At 33.7% G+C, this 15905-nt stretch overlaps 1 protein-coding gene across 4 annotated transcripts in view; it reads left to right on the forward strand.

Moving 5' to 3' along the window:
* SMCHD1 (structural maintenance of chromosomes flexible hinge domain containing 1) overlaps positions 1-15905 on the forward strand; it is a 127455-nt gene that overhangs the window by 75165 nt on the left and 36385 nt on the right. For all 4 annotated transcript variants that reach the window (XR_009047968.1, XM_057698830.1, XM_057698829.1 and 1 more), the window contains 8 exons: positions 1914-2039; positions 4201-4280; positions 4517-4674; positions 6121-6236; positions 7094-7158; positions 13499-13586; positions 14204-14335; positions 15222-15371. Coding sequence is in view for 3 of the 4 variants with exons in the window: in XM_057698830.1 (XP_057554813.1) it covers positions 1914-2039; positions 4201-4280; positions 4517-4674; positions 6121-6236; positions 7094-7158; positions 13499-13586; positions 14204-14335; positions 15222-15371 (915 nt within the window). In the remaining variant the exon portion in view is untranslated. The remainder of the gene's footprint in view (positions 1-1913; positions 2040-4200; positions 4281-4516; positions 4675-6120; positions 6237-7093; positions 7159-13498; positions 13587-14203; positions 14336-15221; positions 15372-15905) is intronic.

Below are 15905 nucleotides of genomic sequence, written 5' to 3' on the forward strand. Positions count from 1 at the left end.
GGTATGAAAGCTTATTTTTTCTAGTGGAAAATGATCTCACATGACCATGGTAGTAGATGAAATTATCTGTAAAGGAACTGATCATCTAAGAAAAGCTTACATATGTGTGCCCTAGTTTGAGATTGCCCTGTTTTGATTTGTGAATTTAAAACAAACAGATAAAGTAGTACATGACTGTGCTTTAAAAACAATTTTATTCTGTAATCCTGTGTTGACTGAGGAGTTTCACTGAAAAGCCAGTGTACTTATTTTTATGTGGAAGCATGTATATTGCATAAATCAATACATTCTTTGCACCTAATGTGGTCAATAAAGAATTTGTTGACTGACTATATCATGGAATAATTGTGTACCTTTGGGGTGGAAACAATCTCTGCATGTTCATAGTTTTGTATGATTTTGTAGGAGGAGAATATAAAAAATGACAGCTTGTTAACTCAAAAATTTATCACAAGATTTATTTGCAGATACCATTGAAATCCAAAAACTTTAAAAATAAAACCTAAAACTAATCTCTCATTCTGCTAAGAGGTGCATTATATGTAGGTAAGGCTGAAAATGTAATCATCGAATATGTGGTTTTCCTAGAATTTCCTAATTTAATTTTTGACTTACCTTCCCCACACAGGATCTTGAATAGAAAAGGGGAACTGATTTAACACCTAAGGATGATAAATAGAAAAAATATATAAATATACACATATATTCTCTCATTTAATCTTTGACAACATTATGATGTATTATTCTACATAAATGAGGAAACAAATTCTGAAATGTTACATTACACGACAATATTAAAAAGTGGCAAAGGGCAGATTTGTATTCATGAACATTTGATTTTGCATATTTGCTTTGTCTACTACTACCCAGAAAAATTTTCAGCTAACAGCTTGGGCTACAAGTCATTTACTGAAAGATATTCTTTAAAAGTAGATACTATTTGATGGATAGACAATTATGTAATTAGGAATAAAGACCCTGATGTGTTTACGTTTTTATATATTCAAGCTTTTTATAAACTTTGGCAGATAGAATATAGCCTATCCATGAAAAATTTTTGGTAGTCAAGCATTTAAACTACACCAGCTTCATGGGTATCTTTTAAAAAAAAGAAAAAGTTCTATCCATAACACGTTATTAATTTTTCTCCCACTTTTAGCAACCTCCTAGCATAATTTGGTAAACAACTTCCTCAAGTAAGTTGAGGGATGGAGGAAACAGAGGGAACATTATTAGTAGGAGAGAGATGAGAAATCAGCTTTCCTCTTTTGCTAGTTATGTCTTTCCTATCTTCTTCCTTTTTTTTTATTTTTTTTTATTTTTTAAAATCTGACACAGAAGATTGGACTTTAACAGGTTTCTTGCTTAACAGTATGTTTCCTTTGATTTAGCCAGTATTAATAAGTTGGCACGCAAATTCCCAGTTACACAGGTCTTACATGAAGTAAGGGAAAAGCAAGAAGCATTTTAAGCCAGTGAGACAGTGTAGATTATCAGTAACTAGTCCTATTTAACCAGGATCTGGAAAGCTATGCATTACTGCTTCATGTAGACTAGCAGAGTGCTGACAGTTGATGAAAGAGTTAAACTGTAGATGACCAGTGCTAAATATGAGAACCTAAGATAACCTTCTATTTCCATTGAAGTCTTTCTTATATGTAATTTTTGGAGTTCTTGACAGGCTCCAGAAGCCAGTAATGTCAAATGATATTTTCCCTTTTATCAAATTTTCAATCATTTCTATAAGAAAAGGATCATTTGTGACAATGTAATTGACTTTCAAAAGTTTATTTTAATTGATGAAAGGAGCTATTAGTGAATAAAACAAATTAAGTGATTGTTTCACTTAAATAGTAATCATTTGTTTGGCATGTATGTTTCAGTGCTTCTTAAAATATTTCTATCTGTTTTAGTCCATTCCAGTGATTAATGGAAGAGAATTACAGAATCCTCTCATTGTTCAACTTTGTGATCAGTGGGATAATCCAGCATCTGTGCCACAGGTTAAAATAAGTCTTGTAAAAGCTAACAATTTAAAGGTAAGTTTAAGCATTCTTAAATAATTTTCACTTACTTCAAATTCTGGCCTTCATTCTCAGGATCTTACCTTTAGGTGTCACATTTCGTTTTTTTTTTTAAATCATCTTATAAAATCTTCATTATTGCTTAGTTTAAGTCAGCCTAAAATTTTTAGTAATTATTTTGAGGAAGTACAGTTTATATCTTGCAAACAGTATAACAAGCAGCAATATTCTACAGTTATGACTGTTTATTACATAATATTAATATTTGGATTTCAGATTAGGAATAGATAATGCTGATAAGGTGAATCAAGACTGATAAAATGACCTGCAAATGGGTTGCAAAACAGGTATTATTGGGGAAACTTACAGGCTCTAAGGGTAAAGCAAAAGAGTCATGGGAGTAGCTGTACTCTACCTACCTTTTGGAGAGCTACCAGGGCCTGGGCATAGCTGTTGGACCTATACTGGGTTGTATTCTAGGGAATTTGCAAGCATGAACATGGCCTTGTAATGTTTGAGTACAGACATAGTGCTTGGATACCAGGAAGTCCAAGATTAGGTACCAACTGTTTACATGAGTATTGGGGTAACCAGCTTAGAATCTAGGGGGGACTTTGGATGCCTGGCACAAAGTTGAATGCCCTCCTGCAAGGGAAAAGGAAAGAAGTTGCCATTCCCTTGCAGTGTTGTGTTTTGACAAGTCTCTCTTGTTGATTGAAGGGAATTCTTTTGTTCTAGCCAGGTTGTTGCCAGGCAACACAGAAGAGAGTTCTTGGAGTTATATTCAGCCAGGTTTGAGTATTCCTCCACAAATTTAATAATTTTAGTGGATGCAGTTTGTGTTATGTAAATACACAGTTCTCTTGAAATTAATCCATTAGTTCATTAAGAATACCGGTAGGGATTTCACAGGACTCAACAAGTTTATCTTAAAAGCTATACAGGAGGGAATTTCCTGGTGGTCCAGTGGTTGGGACTCCATGCCCGCACTGCAGGGGACACAGGTTCTGTCCCAGGTCTCGGAGCTAAGATCCTGCATGCCCCGCACGCGACCAAAAAATAAAATAAAATTAAATTAAATTAAAATAAAATAAAATAAAATAAGCAATTAAATAAAAGCTATACAGGAAATTATAGTGCCAAGAAAGACTTGTGGTCCACATGGACTTGTTTTCAAAGTAAAGTAAAAAGGGTCAAAGGTCTTAAGCATGTCAAAAAAAGACTGTGATATTGCTGCTATATAGCCCGAAATAGAAGATGTACTTCTGGCTTAGCAACAAAGAATTAGGACCCAGATGGAGGATAGATTGAGAGAAGGTGGTGGGTTGGAGGGTAAATGAGACAGGTACAAATATAGGAGTTTATTCTAGCAGCTCAATTACTCTTTCTTACTTGTGTCTCACCAACTATTGCCTTTTTTTTTTTTTTTTTTTTGGGGGGGGGGGGTTCTGCATGTACCGTAATTACCTAGTCTTTTTGTTCCGTTAAACAGAAATAAGGTATTAGGATTTAGGAGAGAGTCTGATTTTCTGCTACTGCAGTCTTCAAAATTAGTTTTGTTCTTAATGTTTGCTTCCAGGAGAGTTAAATAGTGATTATTTTCTACCCGAAATAAGAGTATGATCCTAGTTTTTAGAGAAGCATCTACAAAAGGCTAAAAGACTCTTCTAACCAATGATTAGGAAATGTGGCCACTGATTCTTAATCACTTAAAAGTAAGAGCTTCGTTATCACTGCAAAGGTGATAGAAGATTTAAGAAGCACCTCTGAGTAAACATTAAGAGAAAGGTGAAGTAACCAACGATGAACATGGTATTATGCCTTGACTTGAAATTATGTATGTGTATTTATGTTTATTTCTCCTGCACTGCCTCCCACAACCCCTCAGTTTTGGAATATACCTTCAATGTTTGTGTGACCAAACTTCGCCTGATTTATCTGCGTTATTGAAACAGTGAACACTGAATTCTGCAGCTTAATCCAAATATACAAAATTCTAGTTTAGTTGATCAATGTGATTATTATCCTTTAGATTATGTGATTACATATTATATTATTTCAGCTAGTTCAAATTAGATAATTTTAGACTTTAGACTGTGTGCAAATGTAGCTTTTTATAGAGGAAAAGAATTTGATTCCTAGAATTTTCTAATTAACCGTTTTGTTTTGTTTTTAGCTCACTCCTTCAAACCAACAGCATAAAACCGATGAAAGGGGCAGGGCTAATTTGGGAGTGTTCAGTGTTTATGCCCCTAGGTAAGAACTGAAAGTTTGATAGTTATTGGTATTAATAGAGATTGATTTTTGTTATTACTTGATGAAGTTAAGAGTAATAACTAGCCTTCTATTTAGTGTTAGTCAGGAGTTGGAACGGAACAGGAATAGAGAGGCTTCCTAAATGAGTTAAACGTTGTATAAATTGTCTCAGAAGTTTTAGTTATAACTAATACAGTTTGAACCCCTTTCCTCCCCTTCCCCTTTTTTCTTTTTAGGGGAGAGCATATTATGCAGGTTAAAGCCATTTATAACAAGAATACCATAGAAGGACCCATAATTAAGTTAATGATTCTTCCAGACCCTGAAAAACCCATTCGTCTCAATGTGAAATATGACAAAGATGCTTCCTTTTTAGCAGGGGGTATTTTCACTGGTGAGTTATTCACACTTTTAAAATAAATTTGTAGTGATAATTTACCTCTTAAATTAGCAATTATTTATCCCAGGTGTTCAGCATGATTAAAAAGCAAGCATGTTGTGGCCTTTGAAATGGCAAAGAAAGTACATTTGACTTAGCTATGTCTTCCCTCTCCCCTATATCCTACATTCCTTTAATGGTCAAGAGTGAACTAAAAGTTCATATATAAACTGATAGCTTAAGGTAATTCAGTTTGTGTTTGTCTGTTCAGTCACTCAATTGTGAGATTCTTCAGAAGAAGTATAAACTGCTAAATGGCAAGAACTGTGGGGATATGTTCTACTAAATACGTTGCACTGTTAAACCAAACAGAACCAGGACTGTTCAACTTAATTTGGATGGAAATGCATCACATCATAATTTATGATTAAAGATATTTCAGAACAGCAAACATTTACTGAATACCTACTATGTCCACCTGCTATGCTAGACTCTTAGTTCCAAAACGGAACGTGACAGTTTTCGATGAGTTCAGTCTAATGTAGGAGACAATCAAGTAAGCAAATGATTTCAGTGTAATATAGCAGGTGCCAAGTCAATAGGAAATTGTATTTGCTTTGTATAGGTTATTTTCTTGAAAACTTTGGTTTTCTTGAATGGGTGCATTCCTCTTCATAGTTACAAGCAGTGAAAGAAGCAGACCGGACAGTTTAGATTGAAATATTAATAATAATTTTAAATAATTATAACCTTTGAAATGTTAGGGGAGATAAAACCTATTTCCTGTGATTAAAAACTGTAATAGGTGACAAATGAATATTACAGATGATAAATGGAAGGGAATAGAACACATAATAATAGTTTAGCTACTGTATGCTGTGAAAATCATAGAAGAAAGTAAACATTGTACTCAGACTACATAAAGTGTATAGATTTGTAACCATTTGGCCTATTGTAGATTGCTGAGTATCTATACTCTAACCTTTTTTTTTTTTAATTTATTTTTTATTGACATATAGTTGAATTACAATGCTGTGTTAATTACTACTGTACAGCAAAGTGATTCATTTATACCTATTAAATGCATTCTTTTTCATATTCTTTTCCATTATGGTTTATCACAGGATATTGAATATAGTTCCCTGTGCTACAAATAACACAGTTTAACATTTTTGGTCTTGCTTGGCAGACTGTGAAAATAAGACAAAGGACTGTTAACAACAAAGATGTATTTATTAGATTTCTGTGGGAGATTTTAGCACTGGAGAGTTACCTGTTATGACTGAATAAGTTCTATAGACAAATTGTTGGGGAAGACTAATTAAAGAATAGTTTTATTTCTTCATCAGAATTTTATTATTAACATTTAAACAAGATGTATGCTTTAAGACATACAATTATTTAGCCAAATCCATTAATTGAACTAGAAAGAAAATAATTTTTTAATGTTCATCATTACAGATTTTATGATTACTGTTATTTCTGAAGATGATAGTATCATTAAAAATATTAATCCAGCACGTATTTCCATGAAAATGTGGAAACTGTCAAACAGTGGGAACCGACCACCAGCAAATGTGAGTCATAGAAAGCATTTTAGAAGTTAAAAATAGCTCTTACATTTAACATAAAATTAAATGTAATTTAATATAAAAGTGCAATGTGTATATCCTGGAGAACTAGAAAGTAACCCTTTCCATCACTTATGATTTTTAAAAAATACATCAGAGTATATTTCAGAATTAAGTCTAAAGAACAGTAGCACAAGGCAAAAAGCCACTAAATATCACTAAGAGATAATATAAAAGGTGAGAGAAAGAGATGTGATTGATAGACTACAGAGTAAATTAAAGAAGTGGGGTAGAATAGAGAGAACAGTTTGAGAGTCTGAAGCTGCACATCCACGTCTTTGAATTTGGTATATATTTTATGCTTACAACACCTCAATTTGGACCAGTCACATTTCAAACACTCAGTAGTCACAGGCAGTTATTGGCTACCATACCAGACAGTGCCAATCTAAAATCTCAAATTGGAAACTAAACCAAACTGTATCAGGGATCCTGATTTAATAATGTCTTTCAGAATTTATGATTCACAGTTTAGTCATCTGTTAGGAAACTAGCTTCTTTAATTTATACCATCAGTCCCATCAAACTGCTATTACCATAAAATTCTGTCACCTCCATTAAGATCTATTGTGTGCCCTTTAATAATTAGTGGTATATCTTTCCATTGTGACTAATCTCACTTTTGTGTCATACATGGATGGTAAAGATACATACACATAGGGGTGTCTTTGTGTGTATTTATCAATCCAGATGTGATCTGGATTCACACTTGGTGAAAGTAACATAAATTTTCATCCTAAGTATACTATGTTAAATGTTTGTGATTTCTCCCTCTCCCTCTTCTTTCCTACTTTTCCTTCTAGGCAGAAACATTTAGTTGTAATAAAGTAAAGGATAATGACAAAGAAGATGGCTGCTTCTACTTCAGGTATTTCTCAGATCTTTTTTTTTTTTTTTTAATTAACTTATTTTATTTTTCTTTGGCTGTGTTGCATCTTTGTTGCTGCACACAGGCTTTCTCTAGTTGCAGCGAGCAGGGTCTATTCTTCGTTGCATTGCTCTGGCTTCTCAGCAGTGGCTTCTCTTGTTGGGAGGCACAGGCTCTAGGTGCACAGGCTTCAGTAATTGTGGCATGTGGGCTCAGTAGTTGTGGCACATGGGCTTAGCTGCTCCATGGCATGTGGGATCTTCCCTGACCAGGGATCAAACCCGTGTCCCCTGCATTGGCAGACAGATTCTTAACCACTGTGCCACCAGGGAAGCCCCTCATTTCATATTTATTGCATGTTTTGTTACAAGTTAATGAGCCTTGGCAACATTTGCTTGCCCAGCTAGGGAGAAATAATTTATGATTGAATAGAAAGTGTTATTTTCTTAATTTTTTGGTCAGGAAGTTTTTGAGAAAAGATTTTGTTTGCAAACTTTGTGAAATCTTTGGGGAAAGATTGTTGTGATAGACATATTTGCTTTCAAAACTGTCAAAAACATCAGAAGAATTCTGTTGTCAGAGCAGTTTATAATATTTTATTATGTAGGACATTGCTGTCATTCTAAATTTAAGATCTTAAAAAGTAAAAAAGCTGAACTAGTTTTTTATTGTTTATGCGCTGCTTTGAGTGTTGCATCTTTATTCTGGACCTGTACTTTGAAATCTTAAAATGGTTTTGGATAGATGATGTCTAGGGTTTCTTTTATTTATTAGAATTGTCTTTTTTCCTTTTGGACTAATAATTGCTTTGTTTTATTTCTTTAAATGTATACTTTATTAAGCCATATAGGAAACAAAAGGTATAAGTATAGATACAAATTGTTACAATAATACCAGCATTTACAATTACCTGTGTATTTATCTTTGTTGAGATATTTATTTTTCCATGTGACTTCAAGTTACTTTCTATTGTTCTTTCATTTTACCTTTCAGGACTCCCTTGAACATTTCTTCTGGGCCAGGTGTAGTGGTAATGAACTCCCTTAGCTTTTGTTAATGTGAGAATGTTGCTGTACTATGTGGCTTGCAGGATCTTAGTTCTCTGACCAGGGATCGAACCTGTGCCCCCTGAAATGGAGGCATGGAGTCCTAACCACTGGACCATGGGGAATTCCTATATGAGAATGTCTTAATTTCTCCCTCACTTTTGAGGGACAGTTTTGCTGGATGTAGAAGTCTTGGTTGACAGTTTCTTTCTTTTAGCACTTTGAAAACATTGGCCCACTGCCTTCTGGCTTCAAACTTACTGATGAGAAATGACATCATCTTATTGAGGATACCTTGTATGTAATGATTTGTTTTTCTCCTGCTGCTCTTAATATTCTCTCTCTTTTTTTTTTTTTTTGTCCTATGAAAGTTGTAATAATGTGTCTTGGTGTGGGTCTTTTTGAGTTTATCTTACTTGGAATTCCTTGAGCATCTTGGATATTTATATTCATGTATTTCATCAAACTAGGGAAGTCTTCAGCCATTCTTCAAACATTGTCTCTGTCCCCTTTTCCATCTTTCCTCCTTGAACTCCCACAATGTGCTTGTTGGTCTACTTGATGCCATCTCAGGTTCCTTAGGCTCTGTTCCTCAGACTCTATAATTTCCACTGTCTTATCAAGTTTGCTAATTCTTCTACCTACTCAGGTCCGCCTTTAAATACCTATAGTGAAATTTTCACTTTAGTTATTGTACTTTTCAGCTGCAGAATTTGTTTCTGGTTTCTTTTTAAGTTTTCTACCTCTTTGTTGTTATTTCTGTTTTTTTCCATACATTATTTTCTTGATTTTTTTTTTCACATCTTCCTGTAATTCTTTGAGTATCTTTAAGGCAGTTGTTTTAAAGCCCTTGTCTAGTATATCAGCTACCTGATGTTTTTCAGGGACAGTTTTGATTGACTTTTTTTTTTCCTTTGAATGGCCCATACTTTACTGTTTGTTTGTCTTGTGGGGTTTTGTTTTTGTTGTTGTTGTTGAAAACTAAACATTTGAATCTGATAATGTGATAACTCTGGAACTGAGTCCTTTCAATGTGCACTTGTTGTCAAGGCAATGACTATATATATTTCTAATTATTCTGAGTTTTGTTATCTTGAAATGAAGTTTGAAGTATTTGCACATTCATCTCTGTGAATAATGATAGGTTTATTACTTTCTAATTCTTAGGCATTTTATTTATTTTTCTTGCTATACTGCACTAGCTAGGACTTACAGGGAAATGTTGAATGGATGTAATGAGAGTGATTATTCTAAAATCATTCCCAGTCCAAAGGAGACATTTCAGCATTTCATCCATAAATATGATGTTTGCTTTAGGGTTTTTATTTTTGGATAGGTATCTTTATCAGACTGTTCATTTGTAATTATTACCAAAAGAACTTGTATTTATCATGAAATGACATTAGTTTTCATCGTCTGTTGAGGTAATACGTGTTATTTTTCCTTTCTTTTTTAATGTGGTGAATTATAATACATTATTTTTCTGAACATTCAGCCAACCTTCCATTACTGGAATAAACACAATTTTAACACAATGTGTGACTTCTTTTATATGTAAGTGGATTTGTTTTGCTAATTTGTTTGGGATTTTTCCATCTATATACTAATGAGTCAAAGTTGCTTGGATTTTCTTTCTTGGTTTATTCTCTGGAAGGTCTTGTGTAAGATTGTAGTTGTTTTGTAAAAAATAATCTTTTAATTGAAAAGTTTAGATATTACATATGATTACGAAAATGCTTTTTGAGTCTACTATCTTACTGTTTTTTATTCGATCCAGCTATTGTTTGTTCCTTTCTCTTTTATAAAAAATTTATTATGTTTTTTATTTTCATCTTCTATTCCTCATTACCTTGGTAGTTATGCAGTATTTTTACTAATTTCTAAATGATTCTATTTATTTTTTGAATTAATTAATTTAGGGATTACAACATGGATAGTTGACATGTCAGTGTCTAAATGACAATTTACATTTTGTACCCTCTTCTTGGTCAGTGCACAAATCTTAAAACACTGAAGTTCCATTTTCTCTCTCCCAACTTACATGCCTTTGTTGTGTATATTAAATCTATCATGGCATTATTGTTTTATATAGTCAAAGGGGGTGAAATCATACTTGCTCTGCCTGCCTCATAGAGTAGATGTAAAGATCTTATAAAGTGTGACAGAGCACTATGCCATCTATAAATGTGTTAAAGATGGTGCTGGTGGTGATAAAAAACTATTAGCTCAAAGCAATTACCTTTGTCTTAAAAGAAAATGACAAAGCTTTGTGATAAATGGTGGAAGAAATGGAAAGACAGTTTTTGAGAAAGAGGTTCCATGAGAAGGTAAACATTTATCACAATAGAAATGATTCCATAATGGCATTAAATATTCTGTTAAACTAATTGATTTATCCTTTCTGTTAATTTTCAACTCAGGGCTTCCATCTTGGGTCATTTTTCTTTTTCTTTTTTTAAAATTTGTATTGGAGTATGGTTGCTTTACAATGTTGTATTAGCCTCCACTGGGCAACAAAATGCATCAGCCATACACATACAGATATCCCCTCCCTTTTGGACTTCCTTCCCATTTAGGTTACTACAGTGCATTAGGTAGAGTTCCCTTGTGCTATACATTATGTTCCCATCAGCTGTCTATTTTATACATAGTATCAATAATGTATATGTGTCAATCCCAGTCTCCCAGTTCCTCCCACCCCACCCCTTTCTCCCTTGGTATCCATACATTTGTTCTGTACGTCTGTGTCTCTATTTCTGCTTTGCAAATAAGATCATCTGTACCATTTTTCTAGATTCCGCATATATGCATTATTGTACGATATTTGCTTTTCTCTTTCTGACTTACTTCACTCTGTATGACACTCTCTACCTCCATGGGATCATTTTTCCTCTGAGGAAGTTCCTTTAATATTTTCTAGTGCACAGCTGTTGGTGACAAATTTTATCTCATTTTTATCTAAAAATATGTTTATTCCACCTTCACGCTTGAAAAATATTTTTCTGGACATGATTTTTTAGGTTGGCCGTTTCTTTCTTGCAGTACTTTCAAGCCATCTTTCACTATCCCGTCATTTCTGTTGAGAAGTTAACCATCAGTCTTAACTGATGCTACCTTGAAAAGTCATCGTTTCCCCTCTCTTTTGGTTGCTTTGAGTTTTTTTTCCAGCAGTTTTACTGTGGTTTGCCTATGTTTGGATTTCTTTTTATTTATCCTGTTTTGTTTTCATAGGCTTTGATTTTGTGGTCTTTGTTCAGTTTTTTTAAATTGTCAGCCATTATTTCATCCAATACTGCTTCTGCTTCTGCCTCCTCCTTTCCCTCTTCTCCTCCTGACTCTTATTTACATGCACATTAGTCCTTATTGTATTCTCTCTTACCCTCTTTTCTCTATTTGCCATATTTTTGTCTATCTTCATTCTAGGTATTTGCTTCTTAACTACCTTCAATTAACTAATCTCCATTGAATGGTATCTAATTTCTATTAAATTCATCTTAGAATTATCAATTTCTGTTTCGTATTTTCAGTTGTTTTCTTTTTTAAGGTCCAGTTCTCTGTTGGAATTTTCATTCTTGTCTTTTATTACCCTGAGCAGTAATCAGAGTTCATTGAAATCTGTCTGGAGCTCATTTTGGTCTGTTTTGATTCTCTTATATCTGTTGGCTTCCATTCTAGTTCTCTTGCCTCTTATTACCTGTTTATTTGTTTTGGTTTGTTTTACGATACTTTTTATTTATGCATATTTATAGAAATAATTTGAAGTCTGAGATGTTCTGTCTCCAGATGGAGTTTACGTTTGCTTCTGTCTGTCGTCTGGGATAGACACTAGCAGTCTGTTATCGTTTTGGTCCATTGAGATAATTCTAAGCTCAGTTGCTTTTCCCTTGGGGGCCTGTGTGCTTTAGGTCCACCTCTACTCCTAGGATATTCTCCCAGAAGTCAAGTAACCTTAAATATGAAACATTTCCCTGGGTCTCCATGCTATCTTGTATCCTGCTGAGTCATTTTTTTCACTTTTGTCTTATTATCTCTCAAACATTTTCGAGCAGATGTTTTTTTTTTAATATGGTTGCCTTCATCAGGAAGTGTTGGTCTGCCATCTGGAAGCAGAAGTTTTGTTTCATTCTTTCTTTTCCTTTTCTTTTTTTTTTCTTTTTTCTTTTTTTGATTTATTTATTTATTTATTTGTTGGTTGTGTTGGGTCTTCATTGCTGCACACGGGCTTTCCCTAGTTGTGGTGAATGGGGGCTACTCTTCATTGTGGTGCGCAGGCTTCTCATTGTGGTGGCTTCTCTTGTGGAACACAGGCTCTAGGCGCGCAGGCTTCAGTAGTTGCAGCACGCAGGCTCAATGGTTGTGGCTCATGGGCTCTAGAGTACAGGCTCAGTAGTTGTGGCACACAGGCGTAGTTGCTTCTCGGCACGTGGAATCTTCCTGGAGCAGGGATTGAACCTATGTCACCTGCATGAGCAGGCGGGTTCTTAATCACTGTGCCACCTAGGAAGTCCCTTGTTTCATCCTTAACCCTAACTCTATTAGGAATTATCTTCAAAGCAAACACGACCTAGAGAAAGGTTATATAATTTTCTCCAAGGTTGCGTGTATGTTACAGTGCAGAATTTCAATTCAGGTGTGTATTCATAGCCTTTGTTTACTATATTATGCCAATAGTTTGAGAATATGAATGAAGTGCAGAGCCACTTTAGAGATCATGAACCACATGACGTGTATTAGGCAAGGTATACCATAGACTGTCGTTTATATATTCATTGTGTTTGTGACCAAAGGAGTCTAGTAAGTCTACCTCTTATTAGATACTGAGTTCTTTATTGGTAATTAAATCACAATAAATATCTTTTATATATGTAGTTATATATTTAGAATATATAAATGGAAAACAAAGCAACATAAAAAGATCAGCTGGATATTCTATAAATTTGAAATATAAAACTGAGTTGGAAATTTGTGTGTAAATGAAGCAAAGTTCACTTGACATATAATTCAGCATTTTTTGTGTTTACTACTTTGTCAACTTCATTTTCCTATTCTTTCAGTTTTTGCCCCATCCAGAGTTTGTGTTCTAGATGTTTTGTGATAGAATGTCTGAGTAAGAGGGACCTAGAATTAAGCCTGATATTGCAGGAAATATTTGGTGAATGAAGGTGAATGTAGTAATAGTAACTCTTCTTACTCATTTACTTTTTTGTGGAAGGAAAAGAAATGTTAATGTTTTGAATTTCTTCCCCTTTTATTTCAAAGTTGTCAGTGATTATGTCTCTTTCTTTTTAACTTAGGGATAAAGCAGTTCCTAACAAAGTGGGGACGTATTGTATCCAGTTTGGTTTTACGATGGATAAAGCAACTATCCTTAACAGTGAGCAGGTTTGTTTATTCTTTTTATGCATTGCAGTTGGCCTTAGTTAGCTTCACATTTTCTTGCTTAGTTGAGGCGTGAAGTGTTTTGTTTAAAAGTGGATTAATTATTGGATGAAAGGTATAAATAATGCCATCTTCAGGAATTCTTGCGTCATATTTACTTAAACTGTGTTGATTAAATTTGACCTGATGCAGAAGTTATTTTCCATCCCTCTTTATATCTAGGACTCAGTTAGTAAACATTTTAATCTATATCATGATAAGGTTGCTTCTATCAATTGTACATGAAAATGTTTCAATTAATAACATTTCTAGGTTCTAGATAATGAAGTTTAAGGTAGTTTAAACATACATCCTCTCCATTGTTAGTGCACTAAATTTTTCTAAATTACGCATATTTTTTATGTATTTCTAAATTTAGATGGTTAGCATTCAAAAATTATTCTGATATGCCTTTAATCCTCAATTTTTAAAAGTTGAGTAGTTTTAAGAATTTAATGGAAATACATTTTAGAAGGTAATATTTCATTTTATTTAGTATATGCTCTCTATCTCTTGTCTTCATCTTTAAATACTAAAACATTAATGTGTTGTTTATCATAATGCTTCTTTTGTTTTGTTAGATTATAGTGGATGTTCTACCTAATCAACCTGTGAAATTAGTTCCTGAAATTCAGCCAGCTACACCAGCTGTTTCAAATGTTCGCTCAGTTGCCAGTAGGACCTTGGTCAGAGATTTATATCTTCATATCACGGTAATGTTTATTTACTTCCAAATTACAAAGGGTAACAAGAAAAATTATTCCCAGTTTTAGGGTGCAAGATGGTTATTATAGAATCATACCTGGATTATTCAGTTTAAGTTTATAGGAAAAGTTTGTGCAGATGAATGAAATACTTATCAATATTTTTATACTTGAATACAATTAAAGTATAACATTATACATAAATCCAGATATACTAAGTAGAAATGACTAAAAAAGGAGAAATCTGTTTACTTTCCTTAATGTATATCTTTAATCCACTATTTCATGTATGTATTATAAATGTGTAAAGTAAGTTGATTCTTCAGTGTCCATTTCACTGAGGGGCAGGAAGTAATTAAGTATTTATTTTGAAGAGATCTGCTTTCGTGACTGATTATGATGAGCTCATCAAAGCTTCTGGTTACCCAGAGGGTAAGCAGCAATAGGGCTGCTAAGAATATTAACAAAAACATGTAAAACACACTAGTGGGACTTCATTTTTATGAAATGTTTGGCTGATTGAGTACTTAACTCCTTCAGTGTATTTTCTTGTTTTAGACACGAGTCATTCTTAAACTGGTCTTCCCTAGATGATATATAGATGCTCAAGGTACAGGACGTAACAAATTTTTAAATGGGAGTCCTTTTAATAAAGTTAGGAGCCATTGTATTATTAGATGGAAGCCTCTAGTTGTTTTATGGATTCTGGGGTTATTTCCTGCTGTGGAGCACTTACTCTGAGAACTGAATTCAGTGTTTAGAGTAAGAAGGATCAGGATGATTTAATTTGGGGGGCTTTATAAATAGGTCATATTTCTGATTTGTCCATGTCCTTCTCTGGGTTTAATCTTTTTCCACTTCTGCTAATTGGTTACTTTTCGTTGTGTCCTTTAAGGATGACTACAACAACCATACTGGCAGTGACTTGGTTGGCGCTGTGATGGCTACCATCAAAGGTTCTAGTGAGGATGATGACACACCGCTCTTTATTGGGAAAGTTAGAACACTTGAATTTCCCTTTGTGAAAGGTTCAGCTGAAATCACGGTAATATTTTTGTCTTCTGGTAGATAAGGTTTCTATATTTAATAGTTTAAGCCACAGTGTTATAATACCTGTTCTTCTGTATGTATAGCTATGAAGATGTTGTAATTATAGCATTAAATTGGAAAATCAGCTAACATATTTTGTGATTTTGCTCAAAGCTATTACACATTGAACCCACGATCACTGTTACTATTAGAAAGACCTTCTTTTTCCTTATAGACGACTGTTTTCTGTAATTGGAGTGATTTTAACTTCAGTGACAATTTGATATTCATATTTCATTGAAAAGCTACCATTCTGTGGATAGAAATACAATCAAACATAGACCAGGTAAAATGTACAATTATCTAGAAACGTTTAGTAAAACTAGCTTATCTTTGTTGTTCATTATTTTTCCAAAATGGAAATAGCTTTACTTATATAAAAACACAGTGCAAGAACATCAAAAATAATCACTGTATTATCACCCTTCAGAGATAACGATGATTAGCAATTCAGTGTAGAACCTTCCACACTTTTCTGTATATACACTAA

This window comes from Hippopotamus amphibius, chromosome 11, assembly GCF_030028045.1.
Source record: "Hippopotamus amphibius kiboko isolate mHipAmp2 chromosome 11, mHipAmp2.hap2, whole genome shotgun sequence".
NCBI lineage: Eukaryota > Metazoa > Chordata > Mammalia > Artiodactyla > Hippopotamidae > Hippopotamus > Hippopotamus amphibius.